Genomic DNA, 24354 nt, shown 5'->3' on the forward strand with positions numbered 1-24354 from the left:
TAAATACCAGATATAGTAAATGTTGCCAAACAATTGATTCAAAGAAAGAAAATTTTGTTTGCGATTATATATACATGTTAATATTAAAAAGTTAATCTATAACAACTACTAAAAATTATTTGAATTCAGTTTGTAATGTATATGTAAATAGTAATATATGGTTAAAATATAAAGGAAAATGTAACTGTTATGTATAAACATTTAAACTTTCAAAAAAAAATTAAATAAAAAGAAATAAAATAAACATTTTAATTGTTTTATTTAAAGGAAAATGGCTGATACGATAGGTTAGATAGATATATAGATAAGGTTAATAATGTTATAAACTATCGGATCAAAATCAAAGTTAATCACACCGATGTGTAGTGAAAGAGGATAAATGGTTACTTTTTTCAAGAGGTTAGAACAAAAATAGCCTAACTGATAACTAAGGCATTATTTCCCACAGTATATTCGGATAGTATTAATCGGTTAGAAATAATTGGCTATCAGGTTGTTCGAAATGTTTTAAGAGTTCTAGGTCACATATATCTACATATGTATATCTTCTTCTTCTTCTTCTTTACTGGCATAAACACCGCTTACGCGATTATAGCCGAGTCAACAACAGCGCGGCAGTCGTTTCTTCTCTTCGCTACGTGGCGCCAATTGGATATTCCAAGCGAAGCCAGGTCCTTCTCCACTTGGTCCTTCCAACGGAGTGGAGGTCTTCCGCTTCCTCTGCTTCCCGCGGCGGGTACTGCATAGAATACTTTCAGAGCTGGAGTGTTTTCATCCATCCGGACAACATGACCTAGCCAGCGTAGCCGCTGTCTTTTAATTCGCTGAACTATGTCAATGTAGTCGTATATCTCGTACAGCTCATCGTTCCATCGAATGCGATATTCGCCGTGGCCAACGCGCAAAGGACCATAAATCTTTCGCAGAACTTTTCTCTCGAAAACTCGCAACGTCGACTCATCGGTTGTTGTCATCGTCCAAGCCTCTGCACCATATAGCAGGACGGGAATTATGAGCGACTTATAGAGTTTGGCTTTTGTTCGTCGAGAGAGGACTTTACTTTTCAATTGCCTACTCAGTCCGAAGTAGCACCTGTTGGCAAGAGTAATTCTGCGTTGGATTTCCAGGCTGACATTGTTGGTGGTGTTAATGCTGGTTCCTAAATAGACGAAATTATCTATAACTTCAAAGTTATGACTGTCAACAGTGACGTGGGAGCCAAGTCGCGAGTGCGACGACTGTTTGTTTGATGACAGGAGATATTTCGTCTTGCCCTCGTTCACTGCCAGACCCATTTGCGTTGCTTCCTTGTTCAGTCTGGAGAAAGCAGAACTAACGGCGCGGGTGTTGAGACCGATGATATCAATATCATCGGCATACGCCAGCAGTTGTACACTCTTATAAAAGATTGTACCTGCTCGATTCAGTTCTGCAGCTCGAATAATTTTCTTCAGCAGCAGATTGAAAAAGTCGCACGATAGGGAGTCGCCTTGTCTGAAGCCTCATTTGGTATCGAACGGCTCGGAGAGGTCCTTCCCGATCCTTACGGAGCTTTTCGTGTTGCTCAACGTCAGTTTACACAGCCGTATTAGTTTTGCGGAGATACCAAATTCAGACATCGCGGCGTAAAGGCAGCTCCTTTTCGTGCTGTCGTAAGCAGCTTTGAAATCGACGAAGAGATGGTGAGTGTCGATTCTCTTTTCACGGGTCTTTTCCAAGATTTGGCGGATGGTGAATATCTGGTCGGTTGTTGATTTACCAGGTCTGAAGCCACACTGATAAGGTCCAATCAGTTTGTTGACGGTGGGCTTTAATTTTTCACACAATACGCTCGACAGAACCTTATATGCGATGTTGAGGAGGCTAATCCCACGGTAGTTGGCGCAGATTGTGGGGTCCACCCTTTTGTGGATTGGGCATAGCACACTTAAATTCCAATCGTTGGGCATGCTTTCATCCGACCATATTTTACGAAGAAGCTGATGCATGCTTCTTAACAGCGCCGTGTTTTAATAGCTCGGCCGGCAATCCGTCGGCCCCTGCCGCTTTGTTGTTTTTCAGGCCGGCAATTGCTATTCGAACTTCTTCATGGTCGTCTGGATGGAACGTCTGCTCCATGGTCATCGATTGGGGTATCGGGTTCGCCTTCTCCTGGTGTTGTGCGTTCACTGCCATTCAGCAGGCTGGAGAAGTGTTCCCTCCATAATTTAAGTATGCTCTGGGCATCGGTGTCTAGATCACCTTGGGGGGTTCTACAAGAGTATGTTCCGGTCTTGAAACCTTCTGTAAGTCGCCGCATCTTTTCGTAGAATTTTCGGGCGTTACCCCTGTCGGCCAACTTATCAAGCTCTTTGTACTCACGCATTTCGGCCTCTTTCTGTTTCTGTCAACAAATGCGTCTCGCTTCCCTCTTCAACTCTCGGTATCTATCCCATCCCGCACGTGTTGTGGTCGATCGTAACGTTGCGAGGTAGGCAGCCTGTTTTCTCTCCGCTGCGACACGGCACTCCTCGTCGTACCAGCTGTTCTTTTGCACTTTCCGAAAACCAATGGTTTCGGTTGCAGCTGTACGTAAGGAGTTTGAAATGCCGTCCCACAGTTCCCTTATACCGAGTTGTTGACGAGTGCTCTCCGAGAGCAGGAGTGCAAGCCGGGTAGGAAATCGTTCGGCTGTCTGTTGTGATTGCAGCTTCTCGACGTCGAACCTATCTTGTGTTTGTTGGCGTGCGTTTTTTGCTACACAGAGGCGGGTGCGTGTTTTGGCTGCAACAATATAGTGGTCCGAGTCGATGTTAGGACCTCGGAGCGCACGCACATCTAAAACACTGGAGACGTGTCTTCCGTCTATCACAACATGATCGATCTGGTTGGTGGTTTTTCGATCCGGAGACAGCCAGGAAGCTTGATGTATCTTCTTATGCTGGAAGTACTACAGATAACCATATTTCGGGCCCCGACGAAGTCGATCAGCCTCAACCCATTTGGGGATGTTTCCTCGTGGAGGCTGAATTTACCGACCGTAGTGCCAAAGATACCTTCTTTGTCCACCCTGGCGTTGAAGTCGCCAAGCACGATTTTGACATCGTGGCGGGGGCACCTCTCATAAGTGCGCTCCAAGCACTCATAAAAGGCATCTTTGGCCACAACGTCGTTCTCTTTCGTAGGGGCGTGGGCGCAAATCAGCGATATGTTGAAGAACCTCGCTTTGATGCGGATTGTGGCTAGACGTTCATTCTCCGGAGTGAATGATAGTACAGTATAGTATGTATATACACATAAAAATTACGTGTCAACAGTTTGGTTCAACCTAAAAGGTGGAATAGTTTATACGTGGTGTGTTCAAAACGTATCGCGAATTTTGTGTTTTTTCAAAAATTATTTATTTATTCACGAATATCTATTTTGTCCCCTTCAAAGTAATCCCCATGAAATATTATACACTTGTGCCAACGGTTTTTCCAATCTTCGAAGCACTTCAAAAAATTATTTTTTTTTATCTTCTTCAGCTCCTCCTTCGATGCCGTCTTTATCTCGTCAAGAGAAGCGTAACGTCGTCCTTTCATGAACCTCTTCAGTTTAGGGAACAAGAAAAAGTCACAGGGGGCCTGATCTGGGGAATACGGTGGCTGCGGCATCATTAGTGTGTTGTTTTTGGCCAAAAAGTCGCGCACAAGCAACAATGTGCGAGCAGGGGCGTTATCGTGGTGCAACTTTTTTGATAGGTAAAAATCGAAGACGATCCAAAACACGTGCAAGCAAAGCAGCTGTCAACAATTAAATGAACATTCAAAATGGCCGAGCTTGTCGGCATAAGTGGGAGACATGAGTACCAACATAACGCCACAAAAAATTTGAAATTCGAATATATGTACGTAACTCGCGAAAATTCAAAATTCGCGACACTTTTTGAACACACCTCGTATCTCAAATATATTAAAACTAAAACGATTAATAAATAAAAAATGTATTTCTAAACGTAAGAATGTTCGCAATATTCCAAGAAAAAATAAAAATTAATTCAATATTTTTTCAATTGCAAATAGTATTTGTATGAATCATTTTCACATTAAACCTGAAGTACAATCTCTTGAATTCTTATGGCGGCAATTACGTTTTCACCTTTATTTTTATTTTGTATGGCAATGGAAGGGCCTCTTTAAAAAGGTCTACGTTCATTCCACGTACATACGTAATAACATAATTAGCTGACACGTTAACGTAAGAACGTTTTCGAGTATGCAACACCTATCACTGTTTCTCATCGCTCTTAAAAAAATGTAAGAGCTTTATATTCTCTTTATTGTGAAAATACACCTTGGTTTACAATACGTACGTGTATTAAAGTATGTTGTATACATAGGTACATATGTGCCTAGGTGCACAAGCTCTTGTGAGCCGAGATGAAATGCGTTGGCTGCAGTAGTGTATACCGAATTTCTCTATTCATGGATTGTTTTCCACCATGCAGAAGATACCATGGTTGTACTCGTATTATGAAAAATGTGTGGTTAGTACATTTTTAGCCCTTATTCGGAATCGACGTTGTGAATTTCTTCTTGTGCGCGGCCTGTGTAAATAAACTAAGAAAACACTTATATGTGTGCATATTACATATATGTAGTTACATATGTACATATGCTTCTCTTTTGGATACAACGGATGTGTGTGGGCAATTTAATTGCCTTGCTCGCCATCTCAGCATTTGGACAACAGTAGCTGATATATCCGTAAAATATTTGTACCAATGATGATTATGTATTATTCAATGGGCTGCAATTATTTTAAATCTTCAAAGAGTTAAAGTGGAGAGACTAATAAGTTAGTAATTTTGCAAAAACACTAGTTGCAATTGGAAATCAAGTATGTTCTCCGTTGTATGTATTTCCAAGAATGGATAAACAGAAATACAAATACATATATGTACATATGTAATCAAAATCTTGTGTATCGGCAAAAATTACAATGCGTTTAAAAATCCTATGGAGCAATAATTCTAGAGTTTGCGTCTATACCTAGCTATGTATGCATTATAGCGCATGTGTAAAATAAGTGGCTTTATGAAATTTGTGTAACTTTGTTTCGACTGCAAAATAAACAAATATCAATTAATTCAAGATTTTCTAAATTTGTATCTTCAACTAAGAGTAAATGCACTTGCAAGTAAATGTACAAATATACATATGTATGTAGATACTACATATTATAGCATATGTGTGTATCTATGTATATATGTATGTATGTATGGATATGTGTATACAAATTTGTTTAAAAAGAAAAATGGTTCGAATCCGTTTCCCAAACCAATTCGAAGATCTCAAAAATCACATAAATATACTAATGCATCCGTTTGTGAATACATATGCGCAAAATAAGGTTCGTGAAAATAATAATGTTTAATATACATTATGTAGTTGAATAACGTACATACATAAGTAGAAACGGTAAATTTGCATAAAGTGAAGAAGCATAATAATAAATACTAAAGATTAAAAAAGTGATATATACATATTTACATGTACATTCATGTACTTATATTAATCTATATAGTGCCAAAATATGGGATTATAATAAAAAATTATAGTGGAAATTAATGTAAACATTATAAATTAAAATTAATTTAAAAAGTCCATACATGAAAGTTTGCATATAAAACGATTAATATGAAAGCCCTATGCAAATAATGTAACCATAATAAACTCAACTATAAATTCAAAATGTTACCACAACTACTACCGGAAAAACGGGAAGATAGCAAGACTGAAAATTCATTCACAAGAGGAAATATAACAGACGCCAGCAGCAAATGGCGACTTTGGTGTCCATTTCATCTATACACTGCGCTTAGCTGGCAAAGTTTGCGAACTTCTCGCCTTACGAATCGCCGTATTATGCCCAATGGTGAGTTCCTTCTGATGTATTTTTTATAGGCGACGGCGTATGAAAATGCTTCATTCATTTTGCAATCCCGGTTCAGCAATGGCGTACATACATATGTATGTATATGTACATATATGTACATGCATATATACATTTACTTATAATTTATTCGTAAGAACATTAACATATTTATATACATAATATACGTATGTACGTATATGTACATACTTATGTGCAAAACTTCATCCTCATATTCATATGTTTGTATGTACATGTAACCGCTGAAGTAATTTTTCTGATGCACCTGTGCTTTGACAAAAATGGCGTGCCAGGTTCTTGTTATTTGTTATCCAACGAAGAGCAGCTGACACTAGATATACACAAATATGTACATAATCATCTACATAAATACGGTCATGTATGTATACACCTCTGCGTATCGTAATTTGTATCTGCCTAACTATGTGCAAGTATACACATCAATAATTCGTGTTACCATCGGACGTAGTAGCACAAAACTGGTTTAGGACCCGATTGGAGGCATCTTTACCACGCTAGCATAAGAGGCAAACATTTCGAGTCTATGATCGTAGTAATGACTTAAGCCCACATACTAATAATTATGTACATAGTAAAGTAATACATAAGTATGTATGTGTATTTAGTTTAATTTGTTGAACTTAATAAAAAAGAACTGATCAAGTGATTTTTTGCTGTTGTCGTTCATTCATACTATGTTTTAGCGACTTCTAACTTCGTTCTATGTATGTATGTATGTACATTGAGTTTATACTATATCTATAGTACATCCATGTGCACCTAATAAATATGTACATATGTCTATATGTACATGATATACCTATGCACATACATCAAAATTGGCAATTATTGTTTATTTATTATAATGGGAGCTCGAAAGAAAGTGTATAATCCTAACATGTTTGGATTAACGAGTGGTTAAAAGGTAGCAAGTATGTATACTATGTAGTTGCATACATATATGCATATAACAATGGCTATGTTCGTAAATGCATTATGACTTGCAGCATAAGCAACAGTAGCAACACTGCAAGTTTGACGTTTGATACTTCTTATACAATTTTTGACAATTTGCAGATACATTTGTTTGCATTTTTGAACGCGCATAATACTAAAATGGAAATTTTGCTGAATCTAACACCAGACGAAATTTGTGAGCAAAGAAATGATAGATTTTCTTTAAATTTAAGAAAAAAGAAGGGTATTGAAGAAATCATTTATTAAAACAATAAAGTCGTGTGGGCGACGTTGACAGTACCAAATCCAAAGAGGCTTGCAAATTTGCTATTGGTGGAGTAATTGAGTGCCTTGTACCATACCTCCAGTATGTAGCTTCTCGACCGGAAGAATTATTTCTTTTCTTAATGCGCTTGTACGTTACCAAGAGATTTAAGAACTTTCTCTGCGCAGTGGTGCTGTCCAGTCTTATATGTGGATTTACATTTTTAACTTCGGTCACAACTTTCTTTCCTAATACATTTTTTTCCTTCTCGTCCTCCATATTCAACCGTACTCTCAGCAATAACTGTGTCTCCGCATTACTGAGATTTTCTCTAAAAATTTAAAAATAATAATTTATACAATTATTATTAACATAATTTAACTAAATTTCAATACAAAAATTAAAATAAAACAGTTTTGCACTTACTTTTCGTCAGACATCGTAGTTAAATGCAGTAAACAATTTTTTGATAGAAATTATGAGTGACAGCTGATAGAAGTGTTGTCTTTTTGAACGCTTGATTATTGCAGTGCTGCAATATTGGCATTTCTGAACGTTCTGTTTGTTATGGAATCGTCATGATGCGCGTCATGATGCATTTACGAACATAGCCAATTTTCTACTACTACATTTGTTAGAAATTTACTGAATGCAAAATTTAGCTATTGGTCCTTTCCACAGTCGAGAACAAACACAGTGGAAAAGAAAAAAAAAAAAATTAAATGAAACATTTTTCTATACAAGCACTTGATTCCAATACTTCAATTTGTATGACAGATATATTTTATGGTGATCCGATCTGAACAATTTGTGCCCGCAGATTGGACGCTCAAAGCCGAAGCAAGCGTAAATGGGAAAATGCTCGGCTTTAAGTGTCCACTCTGAGAGTTCAATTAGGCAGTAATCCATGCCCAATTTTTTTAATCTCGTCAATTTCAAATTTCATGAATATTTTTCTTCAAAACTTAAATTTTTTATTATATTTTCTAAATCTCTGCACAACTGGTTTAAGTTAGGTTAGGTTACAAGGACGACCCAACAACAATCTCACTTGAACAGCTTAGAACGTCTAGCTAAGATCCATCCGAGAAAACGTTCACTGCGCCTCTTCTCCAAGTCGCCACGACTAATGCAGTGATCGAAGTTTTCAGGAATATGTTTGAAGAAGGAAAGAATTTCAGCGTGTCCTTGTTCAGATCCCTTCTTATATTCAGCTTAATTGAGCGCATTTCGCAGCAGTGCACCTGCCGCGCTGCAATTCACAGTATACGGGAGGTACTTATTACAGTCGCTCTTAGTACAAGTTCAAGTTTCTTACCAATTGTAGCCTTTTGGAGCACCCTCTACTAATCGAATACACAGAAATGTTATTGGTTTGACTATGGTTTCGTAGAGCCAAACGACCACCTTTGAAACTATACCTTTTCTCTAAAGCTGCTCTACAGCAATATAAGGCAGCCGAAGTTTTCCTTACTCTCTCATCAATATTTGACCTTGTTTTCATGGAAGACATGAGTCTCCGAATGAGGGAAGAGGCACCTCTGGGATTTTATACCTCCTGGTAAATAAAACCGAATGATATCGTTTTTGAAATTGGAATTAAGTATATTCGTTCCGATCCAAGTCAGAAAATTTTGGTTTCCTGATTTCGTATTAACGTTGTTTTTTTACCCCTCGATAATGGATCAAATATAGAAATTTCACTAAGTTGTACATTAATTGTTGAAAGAAAATAGTTATGTATGTAGTAGAAGGATGGTATTATATGACTTGTTGTTATTGCCTGCCTTGTTAGAAGTGAGTTCTATAAGGCCTTAACCCAATTGTTAAGGATTAAGGGCTTAACCCAATTGGCTAATGTTAAAATAACTATTTTGCAATTTATACCAATTTCTCTTGCAACATGTTGCAACAGAGTTCATCCTGTCCACTCCATATATAGCGGCACTGTTAAAAACGCCAGAGATATAAAATTTGACACCCGAGATGGTATAAAAAGGTTCTGTAGGGGCAGGCGTCAAATTTGGACGATGGGCATGACACCGCTCACTTTTAGGTGAAATCACATATTTCGGAACCCGAACTACCAATTTCAGCCAAGTTGGGTACACAACATCCTTCTCAGATTCCTATGTCACAGTGTGAAAATGGGCGAAAACGCACTACAGCCACGCCGATTTCCCTTATAACACAGTTTTAAATTCCATTTGATTCTTTCCCTTTGCAGTGTATAAATCAAGAAGCAATCAATATAATGCAATACAACTTTGCACTAATAACGTCTTTTGAGTAAGCCTTTAGGTACCGAATATTTGGACCCCAGTACCTATACTTGACTTTTTACTGCAAATATCTGTAAATGTGTGAGATATATATATAATTGAAATTCAGAGACTTAATACAAAGCTTTTTGAACATTCGGGTGACTTTTGCCGCATATGTATATCGGCGAACATGTGAGTTATATCAATGTGTTCTACTCACTCTCTGGTTGACGTTTAGCACCATAAGGTATTTCCCTGGCTTTGGTTTTTGCAAGTAGAATATAAAATTATTTGATTGCACCCGAACTTCCGTACTTGTTTTCTTATATTCTCATGCATCACAAGTTTTTTTTTTTTGTAATAATGGGAATAAATAATTAATTGTATATCAATTCAATGTTATTAGTTTACAGAATAAAAAAGTAAATTTTTATTTCTTAAATACAGTAAAGTGAACAATTTTATGCTCTTTTATTGTAAATTTTATTCTATAACAGTTTCCGTGTACATAATTATATATATGTTACACTTTCAGTTGAAATTGTACTATTTTAGTCAATGTCGCGCCATGTGTGCATACGAAACGTGAATGTAAATATGAGTTGTTCTGCCTACTATATTGATTTGATTGTTGTTTAATCTGCTGACAATCAGTCGATCATAATGTCCCTTATGCGGTCACGATAATTGAATTGGGATATTATTAAACTAATTAAATTCAGCTTAAAGTTTAAAATATATAGTCCTTTAATACTAATTTATTTATGAAAATGTATACATGTATTTTAAAATGTAAGATTTTAATAAGAGATTTATGAAGCTCATAACATTTCATAAAAGACATATATTTTAATAAAATTGATCGAATCAATGTTCTAAGACCACATACATATAGTACAGTTTGAAAATATCGAAACTTGACTTTTAAAGAACAATATACTACACCCCAACAAATATGAAAACTTCTGCAAAATGCCTTATATTTCCTACTTTTAGTTGTTACTTAATGGTAATATTATACCATCCTCCCGTTCTTCGAAAATCATGAACGCAGTGGACGCCCAAAAAGGTAGTTAAGTTTGAAATGACCAAAAAATGAGTTTGGATGAAACTGTGCCATGTCTCATATCAGTAGAAGCGCTAAAAAAACTGGATTTTAAGCCTCTTTCGTTATGCAAGTATGGTATTGAAATGTTGGAGATCGCTTTAATCGGTAGTTTGTTTAATAATGATCTTGAGTTTAACCAAATATGGTTAATAGTTAAAATGTGATTTTTGGTAAATAATCGTTCTTCGAATGTTGGATTCTGAGCAATTTTTGGTCGTCAGTCAATTTGTGCGGGGCAACCCGTGTACGCACCTTTCGTAAGCCGAAATGTTCGGTCAAAATCCGATAAATCGATTTGGAGATGTTCAATTCCATTTCAATGATTTTCCATTATGATTTCGGCTGATTTTTGATGAATTCACGCATAGTTTCGATGGAATTTCTAGTGATCACGAATTTTGATCAGTCGACTCATAGATGGCGCCACCAGGGGGCACTAGATTCAAAAAGTCCTGTTTACTTTGGAACACACCTTGTATTATATAAGTATACATACTTGTATATGTATGTACATTTGAGTTAGGGCATTTTAGTTTAAGAGTTGTTCTAGTGGTATGGTTGTGAGCTTTCATTCTCACACAATGTTATTTCAGTTATTGCATATTCCCATCTTCAGCAGAATTCCCACTATTGTTTAAATGCTTTTTTTATTTTTGGCTAGCCCATGCTTTCAAAATCGTTTTATAGAGTATTTCTTTTACGGTTGGGTGAATTTTCGTCAAAAAAAATATAATTGTACGTATTGTTGGTAAAAGCGCTAGTTTTCAGTACGATTTGTTAACTTTCCTATACATTAGCATTAAGGTGCGCCGTTGAATATTATATTAAAAAGCGGAAAATCTAAACATTTTAATCAATATCTTATCTTGAATATATATTAAATACACTTGTAGAATTAAGCATAATTGTTGTCTAGATTCCAACCACTGATTTTTCATATAGAAAAAAAGGAGAACTATTTTGAGTGCCCAAATAAGATCAAGTTGATAAAAAACAGTTTTCAATAGAGAATGAAGGGAAATTTTTGATTTTTATCGTATAAAAAACAGGTATTTAATCCTAAATCCTTTCATTGATGGTAGGAATCGTGCATTTAAACAACTTAATAGGAAAACAAATAATTATAGACTGAATATTACGTTTATTATACAATGAATTCATGTAAACTTATTCATTTATTTTAGTATATTTGTTCATTCTGCTGTTTATGGTGTTACCCCCACCGATACTGGCTCAGCAACAAAAGTTCAGAGTAACTCCTTACGATCTACAAGTGTTAGAAGGAGCGGAAGCTATGATGCGCTGCGAAGTGTCTAATAAAGCAGGCGCTGTGCAATGGACTAAAGACGGGTTTGCACTAGGGTTCTCAGCTGTTATTCCTGGGTTTCCACGTTATTCGGTTTTGGGTGATCGAAATCAAGGTGTATATAATCTACGAATATCGAATGCGTCTATTACTGACGATGCGGAGTATCAGTGCCAAGTGGGACCAGCACGTCTTCACTCAGCCATACGAGCAAATGCAAAGTTAACAGTCATAGGTAAGTAAAATATTAAAAGCTTTTTACTTGTGTGGATTGACTACGAAAATTTAGCCGTAAAATACTTTTTATGTTATAAATTCATAAAAAATACATTATCATTAATCCCAACCTTCTCAATTTTCCATTTTATGTTTAGAAAATTTTTTAATTTTTTATTTGTGATTATTATTATATCTAGCCTAGTTTTTATTTCTTAAACCCTAAAGATTATTAATAAATCTGAACAAACAATAAAAAAGAATTAAAAATCAGAGGCTGTGCTAATAATAATTGGAATAACGGACATATGTACATAATATAGTTAATAATGTTATTATTGCATTTTTAATTTTGTATACCATATCTTTTTTGATGTTGCAATAATTCATAGAAAAGCAGTCGTTGGCATAGCAGTCGTTCATAGAAAAGCAGTCGTACTTATATATTCATAATTGTTTCCCAATGGAAAACTCATTTAACTCTTTTCATATTTTTTTCACTTAGGATATCCAAATAGACACAATTGTGCAACTACATACTTATATGTCAATATTTTAAAAATAGATGATTCATTTATAGAAGATCGTGTCTATACGAAGTGTGCTTCGTCTTATGAAAGAAATGTTTGTATCCAATATGTCAAAATTCATTTCTGCACAGCTTTCTTATTTTCAAAGCGTTGGTTCATAAACGATTTTGTTAGGAAAAACATCATTTTTAAAACATATTCATTCATTATGATATAAAGGTATTTAGAATAAACCCAACTAGTAACTAGTTTTTTGGGCGGGTGTGTAAGCAGGCGTGCAGGCAGAAGATGAAGAATGAGCAATCGAAGCTTTTGGGTCAGTAATCGCGTTGTATCAAAGATATTTTACGATAAGTTTTTTCTTTCGATCAGTCAAAAATTGGTTCAACGAGTTTTACCGTGGTCGTACGTCGGTTGTTGAGGTGTCCCGACAACGGCCACTACGCAGCAGGACGCCATTTTGTGACCGTCGACAAAACATGGTTTTTTCCGCAAATAAGATATAAAAAACAGTAAACTTCACCCAACGACCCTTCTCTAAAAAAGACGAATAGTGTCCATTCAGCCGGACAGGTGACGACCACAGCTTTCTGGGTTACAGGGCTTGAACCTCAATGATTGGAACGATTGTCAAAAACATGTGCATTTGGCAAAGAAAAAAGTGTTTGTCCACAGTGACACCGCGTTGGAGCATCGGGCCAAGTGTATTGAGCTAAAAGGAAACTGTCTTGATATATTCGTATATCATTTGTTTGTTAAGTATTTATTAGGTGCCGTGATATTTTTTATCTTAACATAATAAAATGTAAAATTAAGAATAACAAGTAAGGAAGGGCTAAGTTCGGGTGCAACCGAACATTTTATACTATTGCAACTGGCAAGAATCAAAGGATTTGTCCCGAAAGTAATAGGACTGGTTTTCTTCCGCCGCGACTGTACTTTGGAGCGTGCGCGCGCCGACTGGATTCGGTAGAGCGCGTTCCTAGCTAACGAACGAGCGGCTGGTCAGTTGTCTCCGAGCACCTGGAGAGTCAGGACAAACATTTACGCGCGCGAAACACGTCTGTGAGTGGTGCAAGCCGCAAATACAGCGTTTGTTAGAGCAGAGTTACGCGATTAAATTGTGTGTGAATTGTGTGTGTCGGTACATCTGCCTCAGAGACATTTGATATAATCAAGCAGGCTTACCTAGATGATGCTTTAGCAAGAAATGGTGTGTTTCTGTGGCACTAGACCTTTTTGGAGGGTCGGGAAGAGGTCGCTGATGAAGACCGTGCTGGGAGACCTGTGGCTTCGACAAACACCGACAATGTGACTCATGTGCGTTGACTAAGTATTCGTTTAATTGCCCAGATGTTAAATTTATCTGTGGTTCATGACATTGTGGCGGAGGACTTGAACATGAGCAAGGTGTGCTCGAAGATGATCCCAAAAATTGCGGCGTGTGGAAGCGTGCCAAGAAAATTTGAACATATGTATGTGAAAGTGACCCCCAAGTTTTAAATAACTTAATCACAGGTGACGAGTCATGGATCTTTGAGTATGATCCCTGAAAAGGCATATGAAAGGCAAGCATTTGAGACGACAGAGAGGACCCAAGCAGCATCCACTTTGGCTCCCAAGGCTATTCCGGATAATGCATTCCGTGACTCCTTCCTTCCACTGGCAGCGCTGCGTTGACGCAGAAGGAACATATTTTGAAAGTTTTTTAAGAATTGTAACGATTGGTTCAATACATTTTTTTAAATCGGCTGAGTCCTATTACTTTCCGGACAAACCCTGCATTTTCTATAGGGTTTGTTAGAAACAGCAAAATTATTATATGTATGTAGTACATGGAATTTAGGAATTTGGAATGATATCGACCTGATTTTATCTATTAACTATTATCATGCCACATACTAAAAAACTGTTCCCTCTCTTTCATAAGGTACCTCGCGTACAATCACTAATCAAACAGAGTAAACTCAGCCAGTTGTTCGAAAGTGCTGATATTAGTTATATGGGGGGTAGGTCAAGTTTTCGTTAAATTCTATTTATTAGGCACAAATATATACTGTTATGAAAACATATTCTGTAATTTTCATTGAGATAACTCATATATTGGCTGATATTATGTATATATCCAGCATCAATTTTATATTAGGTATATAGGCACTCAGAGAGTATTGACTCGATTCAACACTTTTACTAGTTTTGAACAGTACCGTTATATGGGGAGTGAACGGGGTTATCTTCCGACTCCATTCATTTTTATATTGTCGGTAGAAGTTCATATAGCATTTGAGCTGCGTAAATTTAGTTGTTGCAGCTTTAGTGGTTTAGGAGATATGTAGATTAAACTTATTAGATGGCGGGACCACGTTCAATTTTTCAAAAATTTTCGACCACAAGTGCATCTTGCTACCGTGATACCCTGTACCAAATTAGAGTTCTATATCTTAATTTATGGCTTACTTACGGTACTTTATAAGTTTTCGGTTAATAGCAATTTGTGGGCGTCCGATTACGCCCATCTACGAACTCGTATTTGTTTTGCACCAAAGTACCCTCATATTAAATACCTCGATTTCTTTTAGTTTTTTTTGGGAGGGAAAAAAATAATTGACTAAAGCGAAATTTATAGAGTTTATATGTTAAACATCATCCGATTTTTTTTTTGGATACGAAATCTTTAATATTCTGCCTTTGAGAAGCAATTGTCCGATGCATCTCAAATATACATTTGCGGACGGTGGGCAGTATGCAGGTCGTCGCAGTGTAAAATTATAAAATTTTTTAAAAGTAAAAACAAAAATTACTTTATGTTGTTTAAACATATGTTTAAACTTAACTTTTCTTAGTTTAAATAGAAGATAATTGAATGCCAAAGAGAATAAACTTTGCACCAATTCCGTACGACGTTTAATTTTTTCTATCCTGCCCTCCAATAAGGAAAAATTGTAAAAATGAAAAACCGAGAAATTGCGCGTCAAAGTTTTCGCTTTCTGCCCATACGCGCATATGTCTGCTAGACGCTCGGTCGCTGTTTCCATCTACATATAACTTTGGGGACATATTCTTAGATAATTTTTAAAGAGATTTAAGCAAAAAAAAAAAAATCGATTTTTTTGAAGCTTTTAAAGCGGGCTCCCCCCCTTAAAGAAGATTTACAAAACGTAATAAACGTAATTTAACACCCAAATGCGTCTTTATTCATTCGATAAATGTTATTAAAATCTTCCTTTAAATCGGAACTAATTAAAAACTTTAATAGGATTGCTTCCAAATGTATTCATTTGCAAGTTTCATCACATTAATAAACAGCCGAATATTGGGTTTGCGTATATTCGAAAAGACGAACATCCAAACAGATTCCGTGACACCAATGAAAACAGAATTGGTTTGCAATTCTGACAGCTAAGCAATTCTGTCTTGGATTTCACAATACCCCTGAATGTTTTTTTAACAGGTTCATATTATGCTAAGTGTTAATGTTAAATGGGGCTCAAAATGTTGTATTTGCAGAATCCTACATTTTACAGCTAATAAAATCTGTTCAACATATACACATAAATAATTAGATAACTGAATTGATACGGTGATTGTTTAACGATGTGTGTTTCAAAAAACTAAACTCTATCAAAACTGCGGTACGAGATTTAGATTAAAAAAAGAAGTCGATCTCCACCTTTACGATAAAATATGTAAATAAAAAATCATGTAAAATTTTTAAATTCTATTCAATCTTTTTATACTTACATTATTGTTTTTAACTATTCTAATATCTGGATGTGTTCTTTATTCAGCACCACCTGGCTATATTGAAATACAAGGCTATACTCAGAATTCGAAAGTAGAGGTAAGGGAAAATCAAGATTTATCATTGAGCTGTGTTGTTGGAAATGCAAAGCCAGCCGCACAAATCATCTGGTTTCGTGGGAACGTGGAATATAAAGAAGGTAATTAATAAATACTAAAGTTATTTCTGTATGATATGAATATATTTTGACATGTCTTCGAAATGAACCGACATAACTTTCTGTAGAATTCCTCCAAGGCTTATTTATTGGCGTTAAGCAAATTACCATGTACAATACTCAGCTGGCTATGGAACCAGCTTATTTTTTTCGGACATTTTGTTGTAAGAAAAACCCTTACGAAATCAAAATATTGTCCTTCGAATTTCGAAATCAAATATAAATCTAAATCTTTGGAAAAAAATGCTTTGATTGCTTTTGCGGTACGTTGTTATTATTGAACATTATGTAAAGCGCACTAACGTTGCTCGAGTTCTGATTGTAATAAGTTGGTGATTAATAATATATTTAATAATATATAATATATATATAGATTTCAGATTTCAATCTTTCGACCAAGCTGGAGCAGCTCATAGTGGATGATTCCTTTTCAATTTCACCAAACATTCCGCATAACCTTTTGATCTTGGCTTTGCAACCATTTGTTGAGCTTCACCACGCTTGAACCATGATCTTTTCCGCACATTATTGTCGTACTTGACCCATTTACCACTTGCGTGGAATTATTCCCTTTTTGTAAAAAAGTTTCGAAAAATAGCGAATTTCTTCATTATTTTTACTCATTTTTGAACAGCTGTAACTTTTTTTCAACTTCCCCAATTTAATTTTTTTGGTTAATTGACGCTTAAAATCTCACCTTTCCAACACTATATGATATGACACAATGTGATTGGTAGCACTGGAGATATACGAATAGAACGATATCTATTGACAAAAGACTTTTTCGACTACCAAATATAAACCATTCAAGCTAAACCTCCAAACACATCTTTTCGACACTGTTTAGAATAATGTAAAAATTGGTGGGGTCGCTGATATATAAATAAATACATAACTAAATGCGGCAGAAACGTTTAATTTTACATCCAGGATGGTAAAAGAGGGCTCTATGGAACCCGTTGTCAAAATTGGTCGGTGGACGTGGTACCGCCCACATTTAGGGGAAATCAGATATCTTAGGACCTATACCGAATGTGTGAGGTATTTAATTGAAAATCGCAGAGAATACTTTTTTGACAATAATATGTTTTTATGTTGAAAATGGGTTAAATTGGACACTTCCCATATACAGGGTTACCATATCGGTCTCAGTCAAAGTCAATCCCGTTGAATATGTGAAAATTCTTACAATTCATTTATTTGAAGTTATATTGAACAAGTACAATATTCTGAACGGTCTCAACTGAGAGACGGTTACGCTCGTTACTCCACTGTGTATTGATTAAGGAAAAAATACACATATGTATATCCCACAAACTTTTACTTACCAATAATTACAGAAATACAATAAAATATTAGTACTCACCAACTTCACACTATGTCAAGAGCACTACCACAACTATTTATTAAGGTTTCAGCCGATTTAGAAGCAGTAAAGATAAAATTGTCAAAAAATTCTCTGCGAATTATGAAATACGCGTCCAACCATTCGCTCTATTTTGGCAAATGAACATGTATTTACTATTTAAAATACCACGAATGCAAACAAATATCGTTAAGAAGAGTATAAGCTACAAAATGGGACTAATTGAACCCTTTTTAACCACTTATTTTCTACGCCAGGTATCTTTGAAAATACACCGGGACATATACATACGTCCCGTTGATCAGAAGGGTTAAGTGAGTGTGGTTTTATAATAACAGTGTATCTTTTTACATAAAATGAATAAAATTGGAGGAAAACTTGGCATTACCATATAACTTCTTTTAAGATTTTCAAACATCTGGTTGACTTTACTCCTTATGTATTGGAGATGGTATCGAAGTACCCTAATCACCGCTTACGCGATTATAGCCGAGTTAACAACAGCGCGCCAGTCGTTTCCACAGGCCCATAAATCTTTCGCAGAACTTTTCTCTCGAAAACTCTCAATGTCGACTCATCACTTCATGTCATCGTCAAAGCTCGACTTATAGAGTTTGGCTTTTGTTCGTCGAGAGAGGACTTTTCTTTTTAATTGCCTACTTAGTCCGAAGTAGCACCTATTGGCAAGAGTTATCCTGCGTTAGATTTCCAGGCTGACATTGTTGGTGGTGTTTATGCTGCTTTTCAAATATACGAAACTATCTACAACTTCAAAGTTATGACTGTCAACAGTGACGAAAGAACTGACTTTGTCAGTTGAATGTGGAGTTGCATTGCAACCGGGTGCCGGACCCAAAGCACGGCAGAGGTTTTAGATGGGCCTCGAACCCTACCAAGGTGGTTAGTGTGTCCATTCCACACTGCCAATTGGTACTGAAAATGCTTAGCATTCTCAGGGCGCTGATCAACGCATTGATTTGATCCGCTGTGCTTTTGAGCGCCGTGGAGTAAGGTTGTCGTCAGCAGGTACCCACGTAAAACACACCGGACGTTGTCAACAGTGACGTGAGTGCCAAGTCGCGAGTGCGACGATTGTTTGTTTGATGACAGGAGATATTTCGTCGTATTTGATATCAATATCATCGGCACACGCCAGCAGCTGTACACGCTTATAAGAGATTGTACCTGCGCGATTAAGTTCTGCAGCTCGAATTATTTTCTCCAGCAGCAGATTGAAGAAGTCCCACGATAAGGAGTTGCTTTGTCTGAAACCTTGTTTGGTATCGAACGGCTCGGAGAGGTCCTTCCCGATCCTGACGGAGCTTTGGGTGTTGCTCAACGTCAGTTTACACAGTCGTATTAGTTTTAGGGTGATACCAAATTCAGACATCGCGGCATAAAGGCAGCTTCTTTTCGTGCTGTCGAAAGCAGCTTTGAAATCGACAAAGAGGTGGTGTTTGTCGATTCTCTTTTCACAAGTCTTTTCGAAGATTTGCCGCATGGTGAATATATGCTCGGTTGTTGGTTTTCCAGGCCTAAAGCGACATTGATAAGGTCCAATCAGTTTGTTGATGGTGGGCTTTAATCTTTCACACAATACGCTTGATAGAACCTTATACGCGATGTTGAGGAGGCTTATCCCACGGTAGTTGGCGCAGATTGTGGGGTCCACCCTTTTGTGGATTGGTCATAGCACACTTAAATTCCAATCGTTGGGCATGCTTTCGGCCGACCATATTTTACAAAGAAGCTGATGCATGTTCCTTATCAGTTCTTCGCCCCCGTGTTTGAATAGCTCGGCCGGTAATCCGTCGACCCCTGCCGCTTTGTTGTTTTTCAGGCGGGCAATTGCTATTCGAACTTCTTCATAGTCGGGCAATGGAACGTCTGTTCCATTGTCAGAGATAAAGAGATGTCCAACTCTTCTCTCACTGGAAGTGAGAGAACAATTGCTAAACGTCAAAACCACCTAAACTTTGACAGTTGACTGGATTGAGGAGGTTTTGACGTTTAGCAATTGGAAACGAGCGATGGCCAGACTGAAATCTTACCAAAAAAATATGAAAACGGAGAGATTTGTTGCCGCCGTTCAAGATGGCTAATAAAAATTTAAAACAATGAAAATCAAAGAAAATGCGAAATTTAAATATATTTCATGAAACGTTTTGTAATTTGATGCATAATAGAATTAATTTTATATTACAAATGATTAAAAACACTTATTAATTGAGAACTAACAGGCTTAATTCACCTTATTAAGTATTGAAAGATCGAAAGTCAGTTGATTTAATATACCATAAAATCATAAAAAAGGAATTAAGTAGATTCGCCATATATTAAAAGTCCGATATATAATAATTTGCAATCGTAATAAATGTTGGGTGTTATAATTTAAAATGCCCAAAAATTCTTATTTCGTTCAATCTGGCCATAATGGAAAATGTTATAAAAAACGCTTATTTTGAGGAGCTCTCAAACTGGAATAAGTTGGGCATCCCATTATCCCTGCCATTGTCATCGATTGGGGTATCGCGTTCGCCTTCTCCTGGTGTTGTGCGTTCACTGCCATTCAGCAGGCTAGATACGATTTCCCTCCATAATTTAAGTATGCTCTCTTCTTCTGTGACTAGATTACCTCTGGGGGTTCTACAAGAGTATGCTCCCGTCTTGAAACCTTCTGTAAGCCGCCGCAATTTTGCGTAGAATTTTCGAGCATTATCCCTGTCGGCCAGCTTATCAAGCTCTTCATACTCACGCATTTCGGCCTCTTTCTGTTTCTTTCTGCAAATGCGTCTCGCTTTACTCTTCAACTCTCGGTATCTATCCCATACCGCACGTGTTGTGGTCGATCGTAACGTTGCGAGGTAGGCAGCCTGTTTTCTCTCCGCTGCGACACGGCACTGCTCGTCGTACCAGCTGTTCTTTTGCACTTTATGAAAACCAATGATTTCGGTTGCAGCTGTACGTAAAGAGTTTGAAATGCCGTCCCACAGTTCCCTTGTACCGAGTTGTTGACGAGTGCTCTCAGAGAGCAGGAATGCAAGCCGAGTATCCGAGCCGAATTTTTCAGCTGTCTGTTGTGATTGCACTTCTCCACGTCGAACCTTCCTTGTGTGTCCGAGTCGATGTTAGGACCTCGGAGCGTACGCACGTCTAGAACACTGAAGACGAGTCTTCCGTCTATTACAACATGATCGATCTGGTTGGTGGATTTGGGGTAGAGAGACAGCCAGGTAGGTTGATGTATTTTCTTGTGCTGGAATCTAGTACTACAGATAATCATATTTCGAGCCCCGCCGAAGTCGATCAGCCTCAACCCATTTGGGGATGTATCCTTCTTCCATTGGGGAGTGGGCGCAAATCAGCGATATGTTGAAGAACCTCGCTTTGATGTGGATTGTGGCTAGACGTTCATTCACCGGAGTGAATAACAGTACTCGGCGACGGAGTCTCCCTCCCTCCACGAATCCTACACCAAACTTGCACTCCTTTATATGGCCACTGTAGTAAATGTCACAGGGAGCTACTCGGCTCAGCTTTTGTCCCGTCCATCGCATTTCTTGGACGGCGGTGATGTCAGCCTTCACTCTAACGGGGACATCAACCAGCTGGGTAGCGACACCTTCACAATTAAGGGACCAGATATTCCAGGTGCATGCCCTCAATTCGTAGTCCTTATTTCGTTTGCCATGGTCGTCATCAAAAGGGGGGTCTCCCATCCGAAGCTGATTGTTAATTTTCATTGGGGGTGTTTTTTTACGTGGCGGGTCCCAAACCCCGCGCACAACCCTATGTATGTGTATGTTGTGATTCGGCTTCTCACTTTAGCTCGCCTTCAAACGGATGTTCTTAGGCTACCCACAGGATACTTGGTCAAAGACCGGAAGTCGTGAGCTGCTTGAGCCATATGTAAAATCGTTTCTGGCCACTCCCAAGTGAATGGCGATTAGAGAACTTTCCTTACTTACGTGACACATGACTCCATTCTCCAACCTCAAAAAACGACATTAAACGAAAATCTATAGAAATCAATAATTAAGCGCTTAATTAAGATATAAAACTATAACAAATAACAGTTTTGTTAAAAACTTGTGTCATAAAACAATAAATTAATACGTTAGAGACATTAAATTTTACACCTGGGATGATACAGGAAAACTTTATAGGAGCCGGGGTAAAAACTCAGGATGAGCGTATAAAATGGATGAAATTGTGCTCAAACTTCCATGTAACTAATAATAGTATTTTTAGACATCCGACCGACTTTACTCCATATGATTGGTGAAGACCTTAAAGAAACTCCGGAAATATTGTATTAGTGTGTGACATGTTAAAATCAGGTCAATAATACCTCCAACTCCTGTATTTTACAAATAATAAATTTCCTTTTTTTGACCAACCTTATGCTTAACAGGGCTCTCATTCGTAGCAGCAAAATTGCTAGAGTTATTGCTACCGCTCTCACTTTGTCCGGAGCCACATAGCCTTAGTATAACAATGTAAAAGTATGTGCTCTACTCTGCTCTGAGTTTTGCTAGGTAAAAAACTATAGCTGAAGCGTGAGCAAAAAATGAAATTCTGCGCTATGCTCTGGCGTAGCGGTAGCAGAGTGGAGCTAATAAAAATTTTCATGTGCTACAGCTTCCGCATGTGTTTTTTTTTCTTTTTTTTTTTTGCTATATTCTGTCATCTATAAGTATGTATAGCATATAGTAAAAGAAAGTCGTATTAGTTACACCATTTATAACTCAAGAACGGCTGAACCAATATGGCTTAAAATTGGTGGGGAGGTAGCTTAGAAGGAGGGTAAGGGGCCATCCATAATTTACGTCACACGAATTTAAGGACTTTTTAACCCCTCCCCCCCTCCTTTTCACAAGTTGTCACATTTTGAACTAGACCCCCCCCCTTTCGTGACGTCACACATTTTCCAATTTTATAGATTTATCAAAAAAAAAAGGTGCGTGGAGTCCCTACGCGCGGATGAAGTTATACTTCTTAGTGATATTCAGAAATGCATATCATTTTGTATGAAAGAAAACTAGAAAACTTAAATTCACATTTTATAAATTTACTATGCACATAAAATGAAGAATAAAGCAAAGTCTAAATGAATGAATTTTGACTCAGAAAGTAGTTCCGTCTCTTCGTTGCGGAAGAGAATATGCAGCGTAATCATCTCTCTTTTGTTCTTCGCCAATTTGGCTGCCGGATTGACTTGTGAAGATCAATTTTTTGTTGGTGACATATTCATATGTGTACGCATATGTATGTTTGTATGCTTGTGATTTATTTGTTCGGCAATGTATGCAAATATATGTACATATAAGTATATATGAATGTATGAACATGCAAGTCAATGCGCGCACATGCGTATGCATACACTCTTATGAGCATGTGCAGATACACAAGATAGGATAGAAGATGTATGCCTTTTAACATCGTATACTATACAAATAAATATTTTTCTTACTAATAGAAATTAAAATAAAGAAAAATATTTATTTTTATAGTATACGATGTTAAAAGCAAAAAATTGAAAATTTATTCTGTCGGGATTCCTGTGTTAGCATCTTGACCTTCCAAGCGCTTACCACCAACACCACCATTGACAATTAGGTTGCGCTGACTTAAGTATGATTTGGTTATGAATGCAAGAAACATACGATGGTTCTAATAATTTTGTTTAAGTATAGAAATATACATACTTTGTAGAATATTTGCTTTCGCAATAAATTTATCACAGCAATACATATGCATAATATGTATATACATATACATAACATTGCTGTGATGCCCTGAGAAGTATAGTCTTAATAAATTTATTATTAATTTTTTGCTTACTAATAGAAATTAAATTTATCACAGCAATATTATGTATATGTTTATGTATATTGCTGTGATAAATTTATTTTCTATTAGTAAGAAAAAAATATTTATTAGTATTGATTTCCAAAAGCACAGAAATGATTCTGTGAATTTATTCATTAAAATCGCCACTCAGAAGTCGTTTTATCCCTTGTAAGCGAGCGATTTTTTTAAATCTCACGCTCCTAGATAAAACGATATACCTCGTCCTCGTGGGTCAATTTCAAAAACCACAGAAATGATTTTGTGTGATTCTGAAAGGCCAACGCAGAGTATTTCAATTAAGAGTCACACAAAATAGTTGAGAATTCGCAGAAAGGCAAACGAAAGAAAAAGAACTATAACTTCAATAATGCACAAGCATACAAACATACATATGCGCACACATGTGAATATGTCACCAACCAAAAATTGAAACATTGTTCTACAAAAACAACAACAGCATAAGCATGGCAACATTGTGTTGTGTTGTTGTGTCGGCCGAGCTGTGCCGAAAGAAACGAACAAACGATCGCCGATTGTCACCGCTTCGCTTGCTGCTCGCACATCTTCGCAGACAAGGTTGCGTTACATTCATATGGATGGAGCGAGGTTGCGCA

The 24354-nt window shown here is 37.0% G+C and overlaps 1 protein-coding gene and 1 pseudogene across 12 annotated transcripts in view; one reads left to right on the top strand and one right to left on the bottom strand.

Moving 5' to 3' along the window:
- Positions 1-4503: 4503 nt before the first annotated feature.
- Positions 4504-24354, top strand: part of LOC105232163 (nephrin) — an 85689-nt gene continuing 65838 nt past the window's right edge. For 3 of the 12 annotated variants that reach the window (XM_049451195.1, XM_049451196.1, XM_049451197.1), the window contains exons 1-4: positions 4505-5144; positions 5548-5898; positions 11695-12051; positions 16351-16503. In XM_049451195.1, coding sequence (XP_049307152.1) covers positions 5715-5898; positions 11695-12051; positions 16351-16503 — 694 coding nt within the window. In that variant the 5' untranslated portion in view covers positions 4505-5144; positions 5548-5714. Of the gene's footprint in view, positions 5145-5294; positions 5374-5547; positions 5899-11694; positions 12052-16350; positions 16504-24354 lie in introns of those variants that run through there. The other 9 variants (XM_049451186.1, XM_049451187.1, XM_049451188.1 and 6 more) reach the window with 9 other exon arrangements.
- LOC125777920 (small nucleolar RNA U3) lies at positions 23883-24012 on the bottom strand (annotated as a pseudogene).

This window comes from Bactrocera dorsalis, chromosome 3 (genome assembly GCF_023373825.1).
Source record: "Bactrocera dorsalis isolate Fly_Bdor chromosome 3, ASM2337382v1, whole genome shotgun sequence".
NCBI lineage: Eukaryota > Metazoa > Arthropoda > Insecta > Diptera > Tephritidae > Bactrocera > Bactrocera dorsalis.